Source organism: Rhopilema esculentum, chromosome 14 (assembly GCF_057945365.1).
Source record: "Rhopilema esculentum isolate cy_ngs chromosome 14, ASM5794536v1, whole genome shotgun sequence".
NCBI lineage: Eukaryota > Metazoa > Cnidaria > Scyphozoa > Rhizostomeae > Rhizostomatidae > Rhopilema > Rhopilema esculentum.
This window is the reverse complement of record NC_142828.1, coordinates 5,818,607-5,840,487: the sequence shown is the minus strand read 5'-3', so window position 1 is coordinate 5,840,487 and position 21,881 is coordinate 5,818,607. Positions and strand designations below refer to the sequence as shown.

The window sequence follows — 21,881 nt, the reverse complement described above, 5'->3', positions numbered from 1 at the left end:
AAGAAGGCATTTACACGCTTTTGTTTTGAGAAGAAGCACGTGTCACATATTTTTGAAGAAGAAAAGAATTTGTGGCACTTAGAAAAGTAGTTACAAAGAAATGTTTTGACTACCAGAATACCGGTATTCGAGGAATTGTTGGCATGTCGAGAAAATGTTTTGCCACTTTATTGCTGGTGTCATTCTGTGCAGGGACGTCATTTGAAAGGGGGTACGGGTGGACGTTCACCCCCTCCCCAACCACGAAAACAGCATCTTCTCGAAAGGCAAAGTTGATTTTGGCCATCTATGTTGTATAAAGGGTGTGGCCTAACGTTTTTGTCTTGCCGAAAACTTCTTTAAAGTTTTTGAAAAAACTAAAATATCTTTTCGGCTCTTGGCTCTTCTTTACTCTATTACGAAAGAACATGATTTCTGATCTTGGGAAGGAGAAAAGCCAAGTGAAAGTTCACTTTCTCGCCCAACTACCCTTGTGGAGCCCCTTCCCCCAGGTTTCAAATATTTTTCATAAGGGTTTATTTCTAATGCCAGCTTTACGCCTCGATATTCAGAAATTAAGTGAATTTGAATTAAGTGTCTCAAAATAGAGCCTCTTTTAGCAAGAGACTGGGGCAAATGCCCCTTGCCCCAACTTCATCACAATATTTTGCTCTCTAGTAGATGTTTATCCTTTCCTTGTTTCTGTTTTTTCTGTACATGTATTATCATATGCTAACCCGAATCCTTAGCAACAGCTGAAAAGGTATTGCTACGAAAATGCAGGAAGCTTTTCAAGCGTTCAACCAATTCATGATAGGCTGCTCATTGTATTCCCTCCTCCCATTGTATTCCCAGTACACTGTTACAAAGGAAACATACTACAGCTTGACAATTATTGGGGGGGGGGCTACAAATGGTAAACTACAAAAGAGTTCAATTACATGTTAGCTTCTCCTAGTGGTTCATAGGGCGAATAAAAATGTTTTTCTTCTATCACACAGTTTTTGTTAGATAGGATAGAATTGTTTTTCAATTAACAAACCATGTCAAAGCAGGACATACAACAACATACAGGTCGTGACTTGCTTATTCCAGCCTAGTTGCCACATGTCTATGCTATTTTTTATGAGCCGTCCATCCTCAAGAATACCCCTTATCTCGACAATTGACACCTACAGCTCCCTGCCTCCCTCCTTGGATGCAAAAAACAAAACGCAAGCTACGTGAATTTGGAAATTAAAATCATACACTTGTAGGACATATCATTCATAAGAATTAGAGGCTAGAAGTGTAAATCAGAGGTCAAACAGAAACGAAATCTACAAAAAATCCTTGCTTTATCCTGGGTCATTTTATCAATCAATTAAAGTGTTATTTGTGGCTCCTCCAGGTAATTAGCGTCTAAAGTCAGTCTGTGAAGAACTTCTCCTCCCTCTCTTTCAATGAGCTGCTGCAAAAATTATGACAAATATTTTTAGCATCTAGAAATGGTTCATGACTTTTGTTCCCTTAATAAAGACTGCTGCCATCTCTATCGGTGGGCTCCTTTGCATTATGATTAAACATTACGTTTCAGTTTCAGATAGATAATGTTTCAATTTGGACCAAATAATATTCCACTAAGTGCTTTTCAATCTCTACGCATCTATGGTCATTTTTCGAATACTCTCTTGATCCTTAACAGGAACGCTTCCTTGTCACATGCTATCCGATGCTAATATGAAAGTAATGCCCTTCCTATCTGAATGAAGTAGTGGTAAGATTTGAATTTTCCTTCGATTCAGAATGCAGACAATGAATGTGTTTTTAGTGACCTCAGACTCAAGAGGAATAAGTGCATTTACTTGACAATGTCATTATGTGACGTAGAAGAAAGATGGGGAGATAAGAAATGCATGACAAAAAATGTTTAAGACGAGTCTATGTAAAATAAGTTTGGCACTCAGTGAATGAAATAGGACGTCATATCTGTTTTTGTGGGATTGGTCAATATAAGAAGTGAATTGTTGGTTGAATTGAATTGAACTGTTATTTTAATGGAATTTGCTAATCCATCGTCAGATTTGAAACAAACTCGCCTTGAATGCATTGATTGCAAATTAATCAATTGATGAAGAAGGCTAGTAACGAAAACTAGTCAAAGATGTGCTATTTTGGCAGTCCCACTGAATGTGATGTAGATGTAGAAAATTGATTTTTATAATGAAAACTAGATGGTCTTGAACTCAGATGCTCAGCCCGAAAGAGCAGCATGCTAACCAGAAGAATCTTTTAATTGATTCCATTAACATTAATGAAATGTTTTATTAGAATCGAGGGGAAATTATTCAAAGCTTTTTGTTATATACGAAACGACAACTACAGAAAACTTGTTTCTCTTCTTTCATTTTATATTTGGTATCACTCCATTCCTTCAATGCTTTCTTGGAGATTTTCGTTGATAAGTTGATAAGAGTTTGTGCATTTAGGAAAATTTTGGTCCCATTTTGTAGTGATTAATGTGACCAGGCCCTTTTCCATTTTTCAGATGTATTAAACCTGTATTTGCAAGGGCGGAGATACCTTAATATGGATATGAGGGGATCGATGGGGTTCAGATAACTTCAAGATGGAAATAAGAAATTTATTAGAATTTGGAGCTGCAAAAGTACAATCATTTAACTAGCAAAGTCTTCTTAAACTTGCAGCACCATTCTCTTTCTACTTAGTAAAGATTCCAAGCTTAATGGTCCGAGATTAAGGTTTCTGAACTTGATGAAATTCTCCTGCAGTTACAGTCCAACAAGTACTCACGTATAAAATGGAGGGAAAAGATCAACTACGAGCTTATAAATTTTGGCTTTCCCAACTTTCGGTACAATGAGTTGCATTTCCTGCCAAAAGTCTTTGTGATATATGCAATCAAGCGAAGGACATTTAAAAACTGGTTTTTTGTGCAAATCAATGTCAAATTTTATTTATTGCATTTACCGAGAGATTTTTTGTCAGGGTGCTAAGGTAAAGGCAGTTCTGAAGTTGAGTGGCAAGTTCAGATGTTTGACCATTCAGACAACAACAAAGAGGCAAGATTTGCCCTTACTTACCCAATGTTCACATTTAAGGCTACTTTGGAACATGACAACTTTGTAATGAAATCGATGATTTTTGTAAAGCATAGAAAGAGTTGTTGGTGATAGATAGCAATTATTTTGTACTGGCATTTGGAACTTGTGGCTCCCTTCGCTTTTAATGGCAAATCAAGCTGCAATTAACAAAATGTCAACTACGTGATCAATACACTTAAAATATAATGTAACGTTTTCACTGGCTAAAATTATATCCGGTAGGACAAGTTAATTGGTTTTAATTAACACTGTCTAAAAATATCACTCGTTCATGCTTCAAAGCAGCCTCATGACTCGGAGAAAAAGTCTATAATGATAACGATAGCCTTATACAAGCCTATGGCCTTCGAATTGGGGGAATCTGCAGCTTTTCTTTTCCAACCCTGTTGTGCAGGGGCAACAGGGTAACCGCCTCCTACATTCAGCCGACTCGGACAATTATGCTAACTGTGAGTCTGATGCAAGCAATTGCGTCATCACTACGTCAGCGTAACGTCATTTGAAGGAGAAACAAAAAAGATTTCTTGCTTATGAGAAAGCTTCGCGCGATGAAACATTCTTCAGACTGTCGTGAGATGAACCAAAAGTCCCATTACGGAGTGCTTGCTTAACAAAAAGGAAAAAGCGACAAGCATCAAGTTTAGGGCAAGTAATTTTATCTCACACGGCAAAATTAGCCTCATAGATTTCGAAAAGGCGATCAATGTCCCTCAATCTTTACAGACACTTGAGCGCCTAAAAGGCCTTTCGTATCTGATGTCATTTGCATAAGTCTTTATCATGGATTTATTTCTGTTACATAAAAACTTGTTGAGTAGAGTCCTTATCTAAACGAAAGGAAAATTGGTTGAAACCCCCCTCTGTCAAAAAACCATACAGATTTTCCATTAAATAACAAAGACTAACATCAAGGGGCACTTTTATAAATGGAAAACTTTTGGCTCCCTTGCCGCTTCTATGACGTAAGGGCAGGCCCGTCGCTAGCTATTGTGCACAAGGGGGGTTTCCAAGTCCCCTTTTGCCAACAAAGTGGGCGAGCCATTCTTTATTTGCCGATGATCTGAAAATTTACCCACTAAGCTCTCATGCATGCAAAGAAAATCTTCGTTTTTGCAATGGAATTTTTTCAAGGGGGAGTCACACCCCACACACTTACAAAAGAAACAATCTCGTGAATTGGGTGCAATTGGCCTTGCACCCAAAGAACTGTTCAGACTCCAGAAAGATTGGCTATTGCATTGCTTTTATAAATGTGGCCATTGTTTGCTTCTGAAAAACGTTTTCAAAGGACAAACATTCTCTTAGATTCTACCTCTGCTTTTACAAGAGCAAGGGGGGAAATCTACTCATATGTTGCTCCTTTGGTGCAGACTTTCTTGTTCCGACTCCAAAGAGTGGAAAAGGACTCTTTATTCTATAGTCATAGTTTGCATCGAGGGAAAAATTCCCTCTTGTAGTTGGCGTACGAGATTTCCGCAAGCACTAGGAATTTTAAGGATTTTCAGTTTAAAAATGGGATTTCCACCAATAATGAATGAGATTTCTTTTTTACCATCCCAGCTTTCCTTACAGATAGAAAAACAACTTTTCATTACACAAATGTCACAGGAGTCCATACCCAAACCAATATTTTCTGTAGCCATCTTTCTTCTTTAAAAGACATTCATTGACAAGATCTTGAATAATGGACATACTTATGATAACAATTAGAAATGTAATCACGCAATTCTGTAACTAACCACAAGCTGGAACATACGAAATGTTTTTTTTGACAAAACAAACTTTGAAACACGTAAGATCACGGTAGTGGCATTGTTTTCACGCGTAACAAAACCTAACATGAAAAATATTTTCCATTGATTTAATGTATTGATCGAAAGACCTCAATGGAAGAGTATGACATCAGAAAAGAGAGTGAAATCAAATGCAATTCAGTAGTTGAATGAGTGTGTCCTGATACCACAGATAAAGCATTTAATCCCTGTTACGTACATAGTAGGGAAATGACAAGAAGTCAAAGAATGAATGGATTAGTGAATGGAATGGAAAAATGAATGTAGACTTCATGGATGTGTTCTATCAAGATCTTATGTTGTCATGATTCTATGGATGAATAGTAATAAAATGCATCGTCCTATGCAAAGTAAATTTATGTTTACAACAGGTTTGTAGGAATTTTGGTGGACAATTTGGGTTCTAAGTTCTATGGCAAAGATCTGCCTTGCTTCCCTAGTTAATGAGAAAGCAAAAGAGGATGTATGCAGAAGGCAACACCAGTCACCAGCCGAGAGTGGGTTTATCTCGGGAAGCTAATCTCAGCAGGCGACGTGTCTCCAGTGTGCAAACGCAGCCTCAGAAACTCAGGTTATTGCCGATAGCAACGTGGATACAGTTTTAAATGCAGATTAGTACTGCGGTATGAGCGAGAAGAAAATTTTATTGCGAATTCCAAGGCAATTCTTCACTGACATTGTGACCGCAACTTTACGGGGGGGTCAGATAGTTAACGCAAAAGTCATTGATACATAGCAAAGTTGGTTTTCCGGAAGCCTATTGTTGATCTTAATTGGGTCTTTAAAAACAAGAGTGCATTCGTCCTCTGGTCAGAAGAGACTTTGACGCCTGCAGTACGGCAGAGAAAAAGATATAAAGTGTAGCAGACTCGGCGATTGTTAAGTCAAGAATTTAAGCCTTGCCTTTTCAATTCTAGAGAGCGAAGATATAACACAGGCAGGTTTGAGAACCGTTTTTGCCAAAGATGTCATTATTAGTATTATTCGTTTTGATGACCGTCAACGCTTGGAGAGTATGGACGATGCCTGTTGACTACAGCTACAGCTCGACAAGCATGACAACAGATCAGGTCATGGTAAGAAAGTTTTCGCTTGTGTGAATTTCTATAAAACCATTTCTACTAAATTCTAGAAGAGCATACCCATTTGCGGGATATCTTCACATTACACTGTTGAACGAAGGGACGTTTTAAAAATGGCCTGGATAATAAAATCAAGACTTGTATCAGTACTTTGATAAAATAGCGTTTTGCCCAGCAGATCTGATCCAAGGGTTCAGATGAAGGGGACAACATTTAAGGGTGCAATCTAGGGGATAGATTTAACCCCAACTATTACTCTAATCCAAAGAAGCATGATTAATGTGAGGTATGTTTACTGCATACGCACAGAATAAATTTACACGCCTTCCCTGGAATAGAAAATTATCAATACAACTCCAACTGAATTATGATAACCTCGACTGTAGAACTGAGCACTTAATACTTTTTTAAAAAGTATGTGCTTTACAAAGAAATAAGATATAGAAAGAAACTTTAACATCAGACTTACAAATTAGAATTGACTTATAACCGACATTTGAATATTCCAAAATCAAGGCTGTTTTGTTGTTTATCAGGATAAAGCATAGTAATGATATGCAACCAAAGCTGCATTTGAAAAGTTGTTGAGCCTCATAGACAGTTGTTGACAAATATTTGTCTATTTGTGTTGAGAGAAAAGTCAAAAGATTGGTTGAAAATTTTTTAGCATTTTTATGGGTAAGAATACGCCAGTGTTGTTACAGTAAATATTTAACAATTTGTTAAGAAAATAGGATGCATGTCGTATAAATCGCAACATCCATGTGTTTAGTGGCGATAAGAGGGAATTATTTGAATAAAATTGTGAATACAAACACAAGTACTGCAAATCCCATCCTGTTGTTCGAATGGTTGATAAAAGGGGCAGTCGTTACAATGACAGAAAATTGTTTCAATTAAAATGACAGAGCTCTTGTTATCTGTAACAAATGAACCTTTTCGAGTCCTGTTAAACAAACAGGGCATGTATGAAGTGAGCCATGACGACCGAAAGATAAATTGTTTCGCAAACGATATGCTGATGCTTGACAAGGACAAGGTTGCTTCCTGCGGCGCTCTGCTGATTTTTAGGAAGAGAGACGTTTGTCAATCAAACTGAGTTTTATTTACGAAAAGACCTCCCATAAGTAATCCGCTTGAAAACAGAACTTCAACTTGCAGAGTCAATCTCTAAATTTTGCATTTTCTCCTTTTTTTATTGTTGACCTATCTTCGTCCTCCGATAAACCCCTATTAAAACATGGGTTCTTACGTCTCCTGCTCATTCGGGGACAATGTCCCCAAGTTTTATTCTGGGAAACTGACCCCAGAAATTTTTAGAAGAATAATGTTTTCAAGAAGCAATATTTTTAAGAGCATTTTTGTAACACGTATTGCTCAGTTTCAGCTGACATATTTGTCTCATTTTTCAGCAGTTGCTTATTCTGCCATGTTCATAACAGATAATAGCATTACTGACACATCTCCTTTTTTTAAAAAACTTGGTTTTTATTTGAGGGCGAGCAATGTTCCCCTGAAACCAGATCAGATTTGAAAAAATATACTTTAAGAATATGTTCAGGCTCAAAACAAAAATATTTTCGAGGCTGGACAAAGTTTATAGTATTCTTATAAAAAACGGAATGTCTTGTTGCAGGTCGAAGATAACCAAATGCTAATAGAAAATGGTTGTATTCTTTCGGTTTCGTTAGCAAGAAAAGTTTACAGGCCTATTCAATTCAGTTTATTGCTTTTATTGAAAGTTACTTTTCTTAAACTGACCCTCGCCTAAGGAGAAACTTAAAAGACTGTGACGCATCTTTAAGTTTTCTTAAACCAGGGGTTCCTAGATGAGGTAAGTGTTCGAGCAAGTAAATGTTCTGGATTTCGGCAAGAGGAGGAGGTACTACCGCTATTGGCTCTGGTTCTTTATGCGTCAAAAGCCGCCTGTTTCGCACAATTTTACATGTTTCCTCGTGAAGTGACATGATTTCTAGTGACTTGTCTGTATGCGACCCCGTAGGAAGTGAATGAATGACCAAACAGGTGTTAGCCCAGATTATCCAATGAATGGAATCAAAGGTGACCGGCAGATTCGTCTCTTGTCGCCAAGAGTTAGACTTGATCGTATGATATGACTCCCTTGAACAGTCAGCAATGACCCGCCAAATTGCCCATGGGAACATTCTACTCAAAGGGCATGGGTTTCAATAGCTATCCCTCTATTCGGCAATTTCCAAACACGATGCAACCCTCTATGTGACCGTTACACAGAGCGGCAGGGATGTTTGCTTTTTATTTGTTTTCTAGAAATAACGAGACAGTATTGTCAAGGCACATAGACAGGATTTCTATAGAAGAGCATCGCTGCTTCATTCAGCACAGTTTTAGTGTAATACAACCAATAGTCTGATATGCCTTTGGTGATGCTAAATAAAAAAAATTAGCACGGAATGGGGGTAGCAAAACATCCTATCATGGCAAAGATTTTTTTACATTTAGTTAACTTTCTGTGAAAGAAAGTGGCTTTGTATTGTATTGCCATCCACTTACACTCTTTTTTGTAAGAACCAATAAATGTAAGTTTAGGCTGACTGTTTTTAAGCTGCCTACTAAGCATGAATGTATGCAGCATAGTTATTTCTAGGCACCAATAATGGGACTCCTTCGCTTGCTGGCCCTGATGAGCATGGTATAGCTTTGAGAAAATAAAGAAAACGGATATACAACTTGTGTACTTTGGAAAGGAACGATTAAGCGCGTCAACAGAAAATGGCATAAAATTCGAGTTGTAAACATTGATCACTAAGGGGTGTGCAGCAGTCACCAGTTTCATAGCAATTTAAAATCTCAACTCAAAACATTTCTGCGGGTTTGTGTTTGGTGATATTAACGAACTAAGGAAGACAAGAGTTTATCTGTTGCAAAGTACCCACTCATCTTTGCAAGCATAGAGACATGAAACTTCCTTGCAGGAAAAAAGTGTATCTATAGAACCCTGGTATGATTAAAGTTAAAGTGAATCGGAGACCCTGCCCTTCCTAATTTATTTTCTTGCGTATCAATGTATATTCTTAAAACGTTCTGCTTTGTTTTTCACTAAGTATATTATCTCACATGCTTGCTTGATAAAAAAATTCAGCTCGCAATACCGTAATTCCTCTAAAAACGCCCCGGCCTTTATTACAAACTTCAAATTTTGGATGCGGCGTTCAATAGAGTGCGGCGTTTTTCAGAGGGCGGTGTTCAATACAAAATGAAAAGTTTGTCAAATGACAAATGACAAGAAAAGTGCAATGAAAAAAGATAGAAACAGACGTTAAACGCTGTTTTTTCCCAAAAACACATAGTTAAGATTGTGTGAACAATTTTATAAAGTTCACAAAAGATGTGTTCACGCTATGGCAATGTCCAGAAATGTCAATATCCCAGTTTCCGTCGGAGTCCTCGTCACTATGACATAAAAACTTTCATAGCTTTTGAACAGTTAGCGCATAAGCGATTCCTTGATTCTTGTCTGGTGTGTTCTCTAATGAACGCCGCTTTTCAAGATACGGCGTTCAATAGAGGGCATCGTTTATCAGAGGGCGGACGGCGTTCATTAGAGGAAATACGGTATCCCGACAGGGGCATTGAAATCACGTGGACTGCCAATCAAAGCAGTTTGATACACTATATTGCAATGAAAACATCCCTTATCAGTGATTGTTGAAAAGAAGGGGGCAACTTGACAGGGAAGCGAGCTGACCATGATTTGAAACATCCAAATGAGTAACTGCTGTAGCAAAATGTTAACAAATATCCGCAATTAATTTGATTTGAAAATGTTTATTTCGCAATCAATCCACTTGTAGGATATGTCCTAATGATTAATTGCTTCACGAGCAATCGTTAACATCCGAGATTTATGTTAATTGCAACTATACGTCGCCCATAACGACTCGTAAAATAATTTGTACCTAGTCTAACGCTCATGTTGCTGTCGCTTTAAGCTTGTTGATATTCTGTTAATTATGAATTAAGCACGTAGTTGTTAATGAGCGTTATCACATTATGCTCCATATCTGAAATTCTGTAGACACTTCGGTGTATATGACATGACTGTTCTATATGTTGCAGTTCCGTACGAGCATCGGGCGATCGGCTCTGCCGGCGTCGAGCACTATGAAACAAAACAGTCTAAAAGTAATTTTTTGAATCTTTATAGAAATAGGTTGAGATTTTCCCTTAGTCAAGCAAATGATTTTCTCTTAACTTTTAATCTATATGACAGTCTAAAATCCTGGCAGTCCTACTCGGCATTATGAAATGGAGTAATTTTTTCATCTTAAATTATTTTGTTTCTATTATTTAAGTCTATACTGGTCGAAGACTTTCTTTGTGACACTACCTACAAAAATTACTTGGATTTCTATGTTTTGGTCAAATAAATTTTCGTGTTAAGTGAAAATAAACTGCTTGTTGAATCAATGATTTTATCGATATTGTTATCAAGAATTCAACGCAAAAAAACTTTCTTTTACCTAGAAATATCTGGTTAAATATGGTTATCTGCCGGATAAAACTCCAACAACAAGTACACCCCTCGCTAATGGTGCAATCAATGTGACAAGCAACAATAGCGTTGTGAACACCTCAGTACCCACGACGGCTCCTGCGCAGCCCGAAAAGTCAGTGACGTCATCAAATAACTATGGAAGGGGTGAGATACCAAGGGCCTTGGGAGATTTTCAAGAATTCATGTCCTTGAAAAAGACAATGATGCTCGATTCTGAAACTTTGCAACTAATGAGCCTGCCGAGATGCGGAGTTGAAGACAAGAGGCCACACGTTTCATGGTTGCCTGATATAATGCGACGAAGGAGGTTTGTTGTAGAGGGCAGCAAATGGTCAAAGACTGCCCTTACATATTCCATATCACAACCAAGTTCAAAGCTTGCCATCAATGATCAGAAGGAAGTTCTTAAACTTGCGTTCAGTCGTTGGGCAGAGGTTTCCCCACTTACTTTCACATACACAGACAACAGTCAGGGAGCCGACATCAATGTCCGCTTTGCCTCGCGTAAGTAAACGCCTTTCTGCCATTCATTCAAGTTCATTTCTCTTTTGGCTGATTTTGTTTGTTGGGCAGGGGAAAACTTGCCCAACTGGGTTCAAACGAGTGCAGTAATAGATGAAGTCATGAGTAAACCATTCGAAAAATTTTGAAATTTTAGTTCCTGGATGCTTGAACTGAGGTGAAAAGCAAAAATTTTCGGCTTGCCCTTCCTCTCAGGAAAGATATGATAAATAGGTGTTATTATCTCGATAAGACGTAATCATCGAGTGAATGGTTCCAAGCATGTTTCAATATAGCGGTGATGAGGAAAACCATTTCAGTTGCACCTGACTACTGTTCAGTACGTAAATCTACCTCGGTCTATCCTTAGGGTCAGTGAAGCAAGTCCAGCTGAAATCTTTCCTCAAAACAGTGAAAAAGCAGCATAGTATTTGCATAGTTCGAGTGCTCTGCTCCGACTCATTTTTTTCAACGGCCTTATTCATCATTGTGTGAATAAAATAAAGGTCACGATAGCAGTCTGCTCGACGGACTCCAAGGAGTCCTTGCGGCAAAAAATCGATGAAAATGTAGCAAATAAGAAACACCGCAATGCGACGAGAATGAACAACAATAAATACGCGTAAATTAATGAAGGTTAATATTTCGCTCCGACATACGGGGCTTCATCAGAGCAAAAGTAAACGGACTAAAAATGTACACATTTAGAAGAGGCGATGGTGTTCGGATTGGCTGATGTGGAATGGTGTGAATGCAGCGCAGCGGCGGAGGAGGGAAGGATGGTGACTGAGAGACCTCCCGTTTCTCTATTTTTCTTGGCCTCTTTGACTGATACAAAAAGTATATGGATCTTATAGCTTGCGTCATAACGGACTCTTTCTGGCTTCTAATTGGGACTGTTACCCAGAAAATCCATCTTGTTGACAGTAAGTAACAAAAGATGTTTAAAAAGGAACCGACCTTTAGAAAGGATTAGAAGGAAAGTCGATGTCAAGCTGAAAATGATACAATTTTAAGGATTGCCCAACCTGAAAATAAGGTTTGAGATAAAACCTTTACGCCTACTTGCAAGGGATTCTCTCACCATTGTTATCTATTCGAATCTTCTGTTTCACCTTAATGTGTGGTATAACCTTTGCGCTGGCCTCTTGATTTGTGAATGAGTGTTAAAATACCAACATGTGTTACGATATAATCATACTAACCAGTATGAAGTGGAAATATCTTAAATTCTGTGTATCTACTGCATTTGTGATCTTCAGCTTGTTTCTAAGGAAAGGAGCAAATCTGTTCTTTGACTTGTAGTACAATGCACATTTGCATTGGTGGCATACGAACATTATGACTTTGTGTTAGATTTTGTGTGAGTTATTCTTTAAGTAAGCATTTGATGATAAAGACTTTGGAAGAAGAAATTGGACTCAAGGTGGGGTGGGCAGGGGATTGCTTGTAGCTACGTCACTGCAGCATACCTCGTTTTTATTCGTTGATTTTGACTTTAAGTAGACTGGTAGAAGTTTTATCAATGTTGTGTTAGTTATGTGGAGTAAGAAATGCATGATGAAACGGAGGGAATTGATCAAGGGTATGCCGATGAATGTATGAATAAAGAGAAGAATGAATCCACTAGAATAATAAATGATTCAATCAACGAATGGTTGTATTTGCTATTAAATGCTTATATGATTCAGGGATTTGATGAAGACATACATGGCTAATTATAGAGAAGACCGATCTAGGAAATTTGCAACGCATACTCGAGTGTTATTGTAGACGGGAATTTAAACTTTCCTGTCCTTTCATATGTATGGGATAGATGTAGGCATTGAACTTAACAAAGGCAAGCAGCGAACAGACGCCAACGGGCTTTGCCTCGTAGCAATGCAGACTTGAATATTGTAAACAAGCGGCTGGATGTTCATACCTATATTTACTCTCTTTTACATCCTAACGCAAGCTACGGATAAGCTGAAAGAGGTCTTCATTGACTGAGTGGAAGATCTCGGATGTATAAACATGCCTTTTAAAACATCCAACAAAGGCTGCAATTTATTGAAGGCAATTTCTCGATACCTTTGAGCGTTTTCCGCCTTTTCAAGTAATTGACTCTGTTTCCGATAAGGCATTGTGCCTAGATCTCGTGCTCATGCTCCATGTCTGCATCAGCAGATCCGTACGCCCCCGCAGAATACAAATACCGCTGCAGTACAAAAGGCTGTTCTCACAAGCATTGAACCAAGATCAGGATGCGCAGTTTTCGCTTCACTTTATCGCCGCTTTTAAAAGGATGACATAAAAGCATAGCGTTGTCTGCTTGCCCTTAGCTCATAATTGTCCTTCTCCTCCTGCTTTTGTTAGTTAAAAGTTTATGATTGTTGAGGAAATCAATTAAATATCCTTGATAACTCTTCTGTGCTAAATCAGCTCTCAAATAGAATGCAGTGGACTTTCCAAAACAAGTACATCTAATACTTGTAGCCAGGTCCTCTGTTGGGACCTCTTCCAGTTAGAAATGAATCTTTTGAAGTACATATAATCATGATGATCCATTTTATCCCACTGAAGATAAACTACTGTTATTAGTTTCTATTTTATTCAAAACAAACCCGTTGTTTCGTCCGATAGCAGCACTATGTGAAGATTTACCTTCATATTGTAACCGTGATCTTTTTCTTTTAGTAATGAGAGTTAAAAACCAATCCTAGTTTTTCACTGATTAGTTTCCAGTCTTAGCATAACATCAATAAATCGTTAAAACACTTAGACAAAGTTCGAAACATTTAGCAATCTCCTGAGTGATGATGATTCTTTAGTCTATGAAATTAAGGTAAGATCCATAGAACTCGTGCTTAATTTTTTGCCTCAATTTTTAGTTTCACACGGAGATGGAAAACCATTTGATGGCCCCGGAAACACTCTTGGCCATGCATTTTATCCTTCAGCTGGTGGTGATGTCCATTTTGACGAGGATGAAGCATGGGTGACCGGTTTGTCTACGGTGCCAACAACCTCAAAAAGTCTTTACAAGGTTGCAGTGCACGAAATTGGACACTCGCTTGGTCTGAAGCACTCTTCAGTCACAGGATCAATTATGTCCCCGTTGTACCATGCAGGTAGTGCCACAACACTTGCTGATGATGACATCAGGGGCGCGCAAGCTATGTACGGTGAGTAATCTAACTTTTTTCTCCTTGCATTGATCGTCCCATCACCTGAATCAACACAGTACTTACTCTAGTTTCTAGTGCTATATACTATAAAGGTTTCCAACAGACGGTTTTCTGTACTCAATTTTCTTGTCTCTTAACAAAACTTTAATACGACCACTGAATGCCAGAGACAGAGCAAGATTGAGGGGTATTAGATCATGGCTAGATTTTGTTATCACGCCCTTCATGTGCCTTCAAAATGATGGAAGGGCTTGTTTTTACAATTCCATTTTTAGCTATGAGATAAAGAAAATAAGAAGATAAATAAAGTAAAATTTTAGCGTCATTTGATTACACCTGACTATCAGAAAAATCTTTTTACTGAATCAATGCAAATTTTTCTGAACGACGCAAAAATATTGGGAGTGGATGCCACAGCCCCGTATCCCACGGTAAATCAGTCCCTGGCCATAGATCCCATGTTCCTGTTTCTAGAATTGCACTATCCGTATGTGATTTATTCACTTGATAGAACGATGTTTGTTTTAGAATTTTCATCATTTTGATTTTGGTTTTTTATTTCATCAAATAGATCTTAGTCTATAATCGTTTAATCGGAAGGCAGTTACTTTTAATACCTAAAATCGGACATTACTCATCTTGCAAAGATTCTAATTTATTATGTTGAATTTCCATTTACTATTCATTCTCTTGTGTAATAATCCCATCACTGTTTCTAATTCGTCTGAGGCCCCGAAAACATAATTAAGTTAATAGACCCTCCTGAGTTGCTATTATCTTTGGGATTTTCATTGCATTTTACTGGGCACCCAATTTGATACAATTTTGATGATGAGTAACTCTACAGATACATCAAAATCCAAACACGTTTTATTGCAATCCTTGAATCTGAATAAGTGCTTTGTGCTCAATCTAGGCAGTCTGTAAATGCTTATTTAGCGATAACAGCACTGCAAATGGGGATCATGCTCTTTGCGCTCAGCTCATAGTCTGAATTCTTCTGTCGTGTATTCTCTGAAACGCAAACAGTCACCGCCAGATGACTACAGTTGAGGTGGCAGGCAGCAAACATGCTTTTAATTGGAAAAACCGATCATTAAACAGCCAAAGTAAAATCCTTACCCAGTGCTAGACTCTCTCAATTCCTTCATAGCCTTTAAACCAACAAAACCAATCGTAGATTTAGGTAAATTGTATTGAGGTGTTATCTCCAGCCTCTTGCAACGTTTATGTAAACTGTCTGTGAGTTTTTGGAAATGATTTCCTTACACAGTCAATATTTTCTATTTCAAAGAGCACGATTCCAGATTCTAAATGCTGTATCAAACGCGAGGCGGATGTTGGTTCCTTTACTCAGAATCTGAAGGAGCAGCCTATATGCTTAACCAACAACGCCATATTGGTAGACAATTTCGTATTTTTATCAAAGACTAAGTGTCCTGAAAAAGCACACAAATTGAACAGAAAATGAGTTATTACGGAGAAGCTGTCTCCAGCAGATGCCTCAATGTTGTCGAGCATGACACTCGAGCAAGCTTCAGCACCCACGTATTTCTGCATGAAATCGTTTTGTAAAAAATCAAGCATCACATGCTCTCAATATTTGAGAAACATTTCCTAGAACTGTTTTTTATCGTTGGCAAGTTCTTAAACTCACTGATAATTGTGCATACCCTATAGAAGTATGAATTCAAAATGGTATAAAAAAGTTCTTAGTGAATAAAATGATAATTTGACGACAGTTATTCCACTCAAACGATGGGTCTAAATGTTTTTTGAAGCTTTTAAACGGAACTTCAAAACTTTGTTACATGCTTCTTCTGTTACGTTATTCATTGTTAGGTTTTTTTAAAACCCCATTACGATTTAAGAAACTTATCAAAGAATATTCATTACTAAAATCCTAAATGGTACGTTTTATTCACCTCCTAAGACCTGATTTTATCATAAAGCCATGCGTAATGCAAAAAGAAGGTTGCTGTTTTCTCGTTGAATATCATCGTTTTCCACAAAAGGCCCAGCACCTAATGGGTCTCTTATTAGTGTTGCCAGCCTAAGATTTTCGCTGAGGAGCAGTAGCGGACGAAATTCATTGTTCTAGTATGTTTGGTATGGTCCTGTCATGGTTTTTGAGAGAAACTAAATATTATCATAAACTTTGGCAAATAAAAGATTTGAATTTTACATTTTCAGTGCTTGTTAACTAATGAGATTTAAGCACATTTTTCAAGATTCTAGATAACTTATTTCAAGATTATATTTTCCAACAGGGCAATGCTCAACCTCCATTGACACTGTTTTCAGCTGGATAGCAAATGGGAGGACATATTTTTTCAAAGGCGCAAATACATGGAGATTTTTGGATGCTGCGGGTAAAAGCGAAGCAAGTTATCCAAAAAGTGTTGGCACCCAATGGATAGGGGTTCCCAATAATATCGACGAAGGCTTTCTTTGGGCAGGAAATTGGAAAACATACTTTTTTAAGGTAAGGTACAAGGGCTTTGTTTCCATTTATGATATCTTTGATAACTACTTCTTCTGAAGTGTCTTTGGAACTGATTTTTGCGTCTATCAGTTACCAGAGTCTAGAAAGGTGGTCATCATTCCTCTGTACAACTTTTTCAAGTTTGGAAAGCCTTCGTAGAAAACACAGAAAATAATTTCGGGGCTCGGGGAAACATTTTAATTTTCTCTTGTTTTCATTGGCCTTTATAGTCCTTGATCATTTGACTGCCATGTTTCCCTGGCACTGTCAGTTCCTTTCTGAGCCACTGAACAGCTGTCAGAGTAAATTTCCAGAATATTTGAGCCGCAGTCCTTGCTGTATTTGAATGAAAGACTGGCAAATATCATAAAATTGCCTTTTGGCAACCATTTTAACGTAGTTCACTGCTTGCAAATTGCTCACGAATACCAGCAACGACAGAAGCCATTTCAGAAGGAGGGCTGGTATGCAGAGTAATATGGCCTCCATTTCACATTTTTCATTTATATAAATTGTTGATGATTGCATTAACTCCTTGAACCAATGGCTTCTTTATTTCTCAATTTTTTCATGAACCTAAATGTTCTAATTCAAAATTTATATCCACTTTCAGGGTAGCAATTATTACCGGTACAACGATCAACTCGACAGGGTAGAGAGTGGCTATCCTAAGTCAATTAGCTCAGGTTGGAGTGGAGTGCCTGACAATATAGATGCAGCTTTCTCGCTGAGTTCTCAAGTGAGTTATTTCTTTAAAGGGAACCTTTGCTACAAATTCGACAGTGCCACCGATAAAGTATCTACTGGATATCCTAAAACAATAAGCGAATGCTTCCCCGGGGTTCCTGATAACTTAGATTCAGCTTTTAGATACTATTGGGACGATGTTTCGTATTTTTTCAAAGGACATTATTATTATCGATGGGATGCAACCAATAATAAAGCTATAGGTCCTTATCTAATTGAAACGAAATGGAAAAATCTCTGCTTTGTATAGTTGAAATGTTAATATGTATGAAACTTCACTTACCAAATAACGTCACAAATTCATCTCCTTTTGATTGCAACTGGAATGATAACCAACCAATCAAGTCCTATAAACAGGCACATGAAAGATGCATAAATGAAAAATGATACATACCTCTAGTTAACCAATTTTTTCGCTTTAAGAGAGATTGAGAATGTAATAACAACACACTGTGAACTATGTACTATGTAATTTTCCAGGATTGTATTAAAATTCAAGGGCTCTAAACTGGGTAAAAAGAAACGTAAACGAAAACTGTGAAATCTTTGTTTGGCACATCAATCAAGGAGATGAATTTTTGATAGTTTTTGTAGATGGCTAAGTAATGTAATCGTTTTATGGTGTATAGATAGGCTGGATTTCGTTTCTAGTTTTACCCTTGTTTGATTTGCAATTCGGGCCTTGCAAGAGCCTCAAATTTCTATTAGCAGTGTAATTGATTAATTCTAAGAGGTAACCCTGCTACGAGTTTTTTAATTAACCTGAAATGCTCACATGAGTGTCTAGCAATGTTGAGCAATGTATTTCGTTCTTAGATTGCTAAATTGCTCGCAGTGTAGCAGACTTTGAGCTTACGAAAATCAAAACAAAACGTATCACTTTCATGGCACAAGTGTTAAATGTATGATAATTTTGGGCATCTGTGTTGAAAAACGAATCAGTCAACACACTACCTCTATTAATATACATAACCGTGCTCCTGCGTGTATTTTTGTTTTAATTTAGCCTTGTGATACCAGCCTGCTCTTTACAGCTGCTGTTTCTTAAATCACATTTCTTCCCCACTGAATTTATTTCGTCATTCAATTTTTATTTATCGTCGAGGAATTGTGTGAATTTTGGCTCGCTTATGTAATATAATAGTTTAAGCATTTTCTCGATGTTGTGCGTTGATATTTTAAAGTTGTGTAAATATCTCATTTTGATTACTAAATATTTTATTACTGTTTTTCAAAATATACCATTGCCTTTGTATACCAATATTTGTTAGGAGAGAGATTTCTGTTCTTCGACCAGACAGCTTCGAATAAATTACCCATCACTGCTTTGATCTATTGATGCAGAAGTTTTCAATTCTTTGCACCCCTTTTAAGTTTGAATGAGACCCCTGGATTTCAGGGCTTCCAAAAAATCAAATAAGATCGAGTTTATTGATAGAAAATTTGAATGTCAATGTAGAAGCCGGAAAAACCTCTCTCCTCAGATATACATTTATGTAAAAAAACACTAAAAACATCTCATCGACGATCCCAGTTCTCTGGGAGCATGTCTAAATTTTGTATAATTCTGGGTTTTAACGCAATAATTTAAGCGTGGATGTTGATTTCCAACTGGGTTGATTCGGGTATTCATCAATGCCAATATCAGTTTGAAATATTATCAGTATAATAACAATATAAAAACGTTTTTATCAGCCCAGATTATATTGGGCCTTTGTCTGTTCAAACTGTGAACTCATAACATGTTTGAATCAAAGTAGCCAATAGTTGAAAAACCAGGCTAATATTAATTCAAAGAGAGATGAAATGCCAGACAGTGTGCAGCCCAGTTTCAATATTCATTGATATCAAGTTGTAATATTCGATGTAACATATAAATATTATTCTTAAATTATATCTTCATGATATTAGTCGACGCTTGGCGTTTTAGTTGATTCGAGTTACAGCAATCAATCGTAAATTAAAAAGGTTTAAGTCAAATCGACCGATGGAGCAGATAGGTCGTGTTTTCGAGCTAGGTTTCACACTCCTGTCTAACTTATTAGATGCTAAAATTCTTTTGCAATCTCCAATCTACCTTTGTAGATCAAATTACCTGGTCGCAGGAATATTTTGGAGGTCATTAGAAAATACCCGTGCTAAGACGAGTTTCCCTTGATAAAACGTAAAGATGTGGTTAATATGTTCTCATATAGTTTATAGTGGCGTTGCTTACGTCATTTATCCCTCAAAGTCTACAAATTCTATCTTTATATAATCCTATATAAGAGCAAGTTTTGTATAATGAATGAAATCTGCATGAAATCTTCAGCTGTTTGGCGTGATAAACTTCAGTGAAACTCTTTTTGTTTTTCGTCTTGTTAGCATTTTTTACTTTCAAGATCTGACCAGAACTTTAAATTCTTCTTTTGCCGTTCAAGTTGATATCTTCCTTATTTAATACTTTTTCTGTTACATTTGAGCATGCCAACTCAAGATGAAAAGTTGTAAATAGTGATATTACATGTAAGTTAATACTATATGTATGCATCAATAAGATTTTTACCTTCATTCTATTACTTGTGTATCTCTATTCAAGTCTCATCTTAAGATCCCACTAACCTTCACCAGGGGCGGATCCAGAGCAAATTTGAAGGAGGGGCAGTTGGTAGCGGGGCGCTGAAAAATTTTCAAAAATTGGTGACGAGAGTACGCTGTATACAGCAATTTCAGATACATTTTCGGAATAAACAACATAACTTTGTGGTAATCCTTGAAGCAAATTAACTTATCGGTCTCAGAATCTTTTTCATCTGATTCTCATTCTTCAAAAGGGGCGCACAATTTCTAAAAAAGGGGCACCACACTTGTTTCAACTCGTTGAGGGGGGGGCAACTGCCCCTAGTTGCCCCCCCCCTTAAATCCGCCACTGACCTTCACGTACATAAAGGCAACCAATTGTAAGGCCTAGCCTAATTAAACTGGATATTGTTTCTCCACTACCTCTTTTATACACCGGGGCAGCAAATCTGAAGTTCTAGTCCCGCAACATTGGATATCATTTTCTCTCTTTCACTTTTACGAAAGGGCAACGAAGCTGAATTAATGGAGGGGCTAACCGGGGGCCAATCTTTCAGTTATAGGAGCCAACTCTAGCTATTACTTTGGGAACTAGTAGAATGTAAAGTAGTGGCGTGGTGGCTCAAAATTAGCCAGCTACAAGGCACCGGTTTTTAGCTCCCCATAGATAAGTATGTCCTTGGTACAGCTCTTTCAAGTTTGTTATCATTTTTCCAAATAGTTTTATTAGTGGTGTAAGGAGCAGCTGTGTCCCCTAGGAAAAATAACAAAGAAAAATTGTTGCTGGGGCTCCCTAAAGGTTCGGGACCGTTTGTTATTTGACTAAAAGTAACTTTGTTCTATTACTCCACTGAGTTTTATCTGTTTAACAATAATGCATCATGATCATGATTTTCAACAGAAGAACTAAACTTCTATAAAATAAAAATCTAATAGCTTTATGAGGTTGATTGGTAAAATTTTTCCATAATAGGTATGTCTTATATCCAACCTCCATGAGATCAAGCAAATCATTCTGTTACACAGAATTTCAAGTCATAAAATTTCGATAAGTAATAGTAGATTGCCAAGGTATACTGGGATGGTATTGGGCTGACCCTGCGCACCCCACCGCAAGAAGGTGGATCTTCGTGATAATATATAGCAAAAATAGAATTTAAATGATTGTCAAGAATGAGTTTTCTTGGTAACTACAGAACTCTTGGTAACACTTGGTTTTTGCTTGGTAACTTATTAGAAAGGAGCCAAAATTTCATAAATGTCCACCTCGGTTACAAACCAAAACGCTCATCGTGGCCCCTAGTTTGTTAAATAAATGCAATAAAGATAGTATTGACGAAAATAAAGAGAGCAACCCTAACAAAGTGAAAAAACAACTGAATAGCTTCGGCAGAAAACATTGAATTTTTAATAGAAACTTTTGAAAAAGCCGGGGGGGGGCAAAACAAGGGACAAAGAAAATTTCTGGGGGGGCATGGCCCCCGTATAATCGCCACTGATTTAGCCCCGAACCCACCCTGTAAAACAAAGCATCTTTATCCTTGTTGCATTTCAACGAACCAATTATCCGGTAAAGAGACATCTTATAAAGTCAGACGAGGGTGCTAAAACCAAATAAAAAAGGCTTTTATGGTGGTTCATTTCATAATACCTTGCATTTTTGCAAAAATTTTAAGGGCTGTAGTCCACCTAGCCCTCCTACTCCGCAGTGCCTGCATTCCCCCTTGTACATAGACATCCTCACTAGCCCAATGCCACAACGGTGAATTCAATTTTCAAAAGCCTAAAGGCAATAATTTGAAGACACAAATACCAAACAAAGTTTGTCTAATTCCGTAACAGTTCTTAAATTCTTGCCCGTTGCAGGGTTTCAGATGCTGTTCAGAAAGAGCATATACGTTGTGCTTTTTTGAAAAAAGAATAT

The 21,881-nt window shown here is 37.5% G+C and overlaps 1 protein-coding gene across 1 annotated transcript; it reads left to right on the top strand.

Moving 5' to 3' along the window:
- Nucleotides 1-5,213: 5,213 nt before the first annotated feature.
- LOC135696270 (macrophage metalloelastase) lies at nucleotides 5,214-19,953 on the top strand. Its single transcript, XM_065215614.2, has 5 exons — nucleotides 5,214-5,952; nucleotides 10,465-10,999; nucleotides 13,870-14,163; nucleotides 16,437-16,651; nucleotides 17,265-19,953. The coding sequence occupies exons 1-5, from the start codon at nucleotides 5,842-5,844 to the stop codon at nucleotides 17,646-17,648; spliced, it is 1,539 nt and encodes a 512-aa protein (XP_065071686.2). The 5' UTR covers nucleotides 5,214-5,841; the 3' UTR covers nucleotides 17,649-19,953.
- Nucleotides 19,954-21,881: the final 1,928 nt, after the last annotated feature.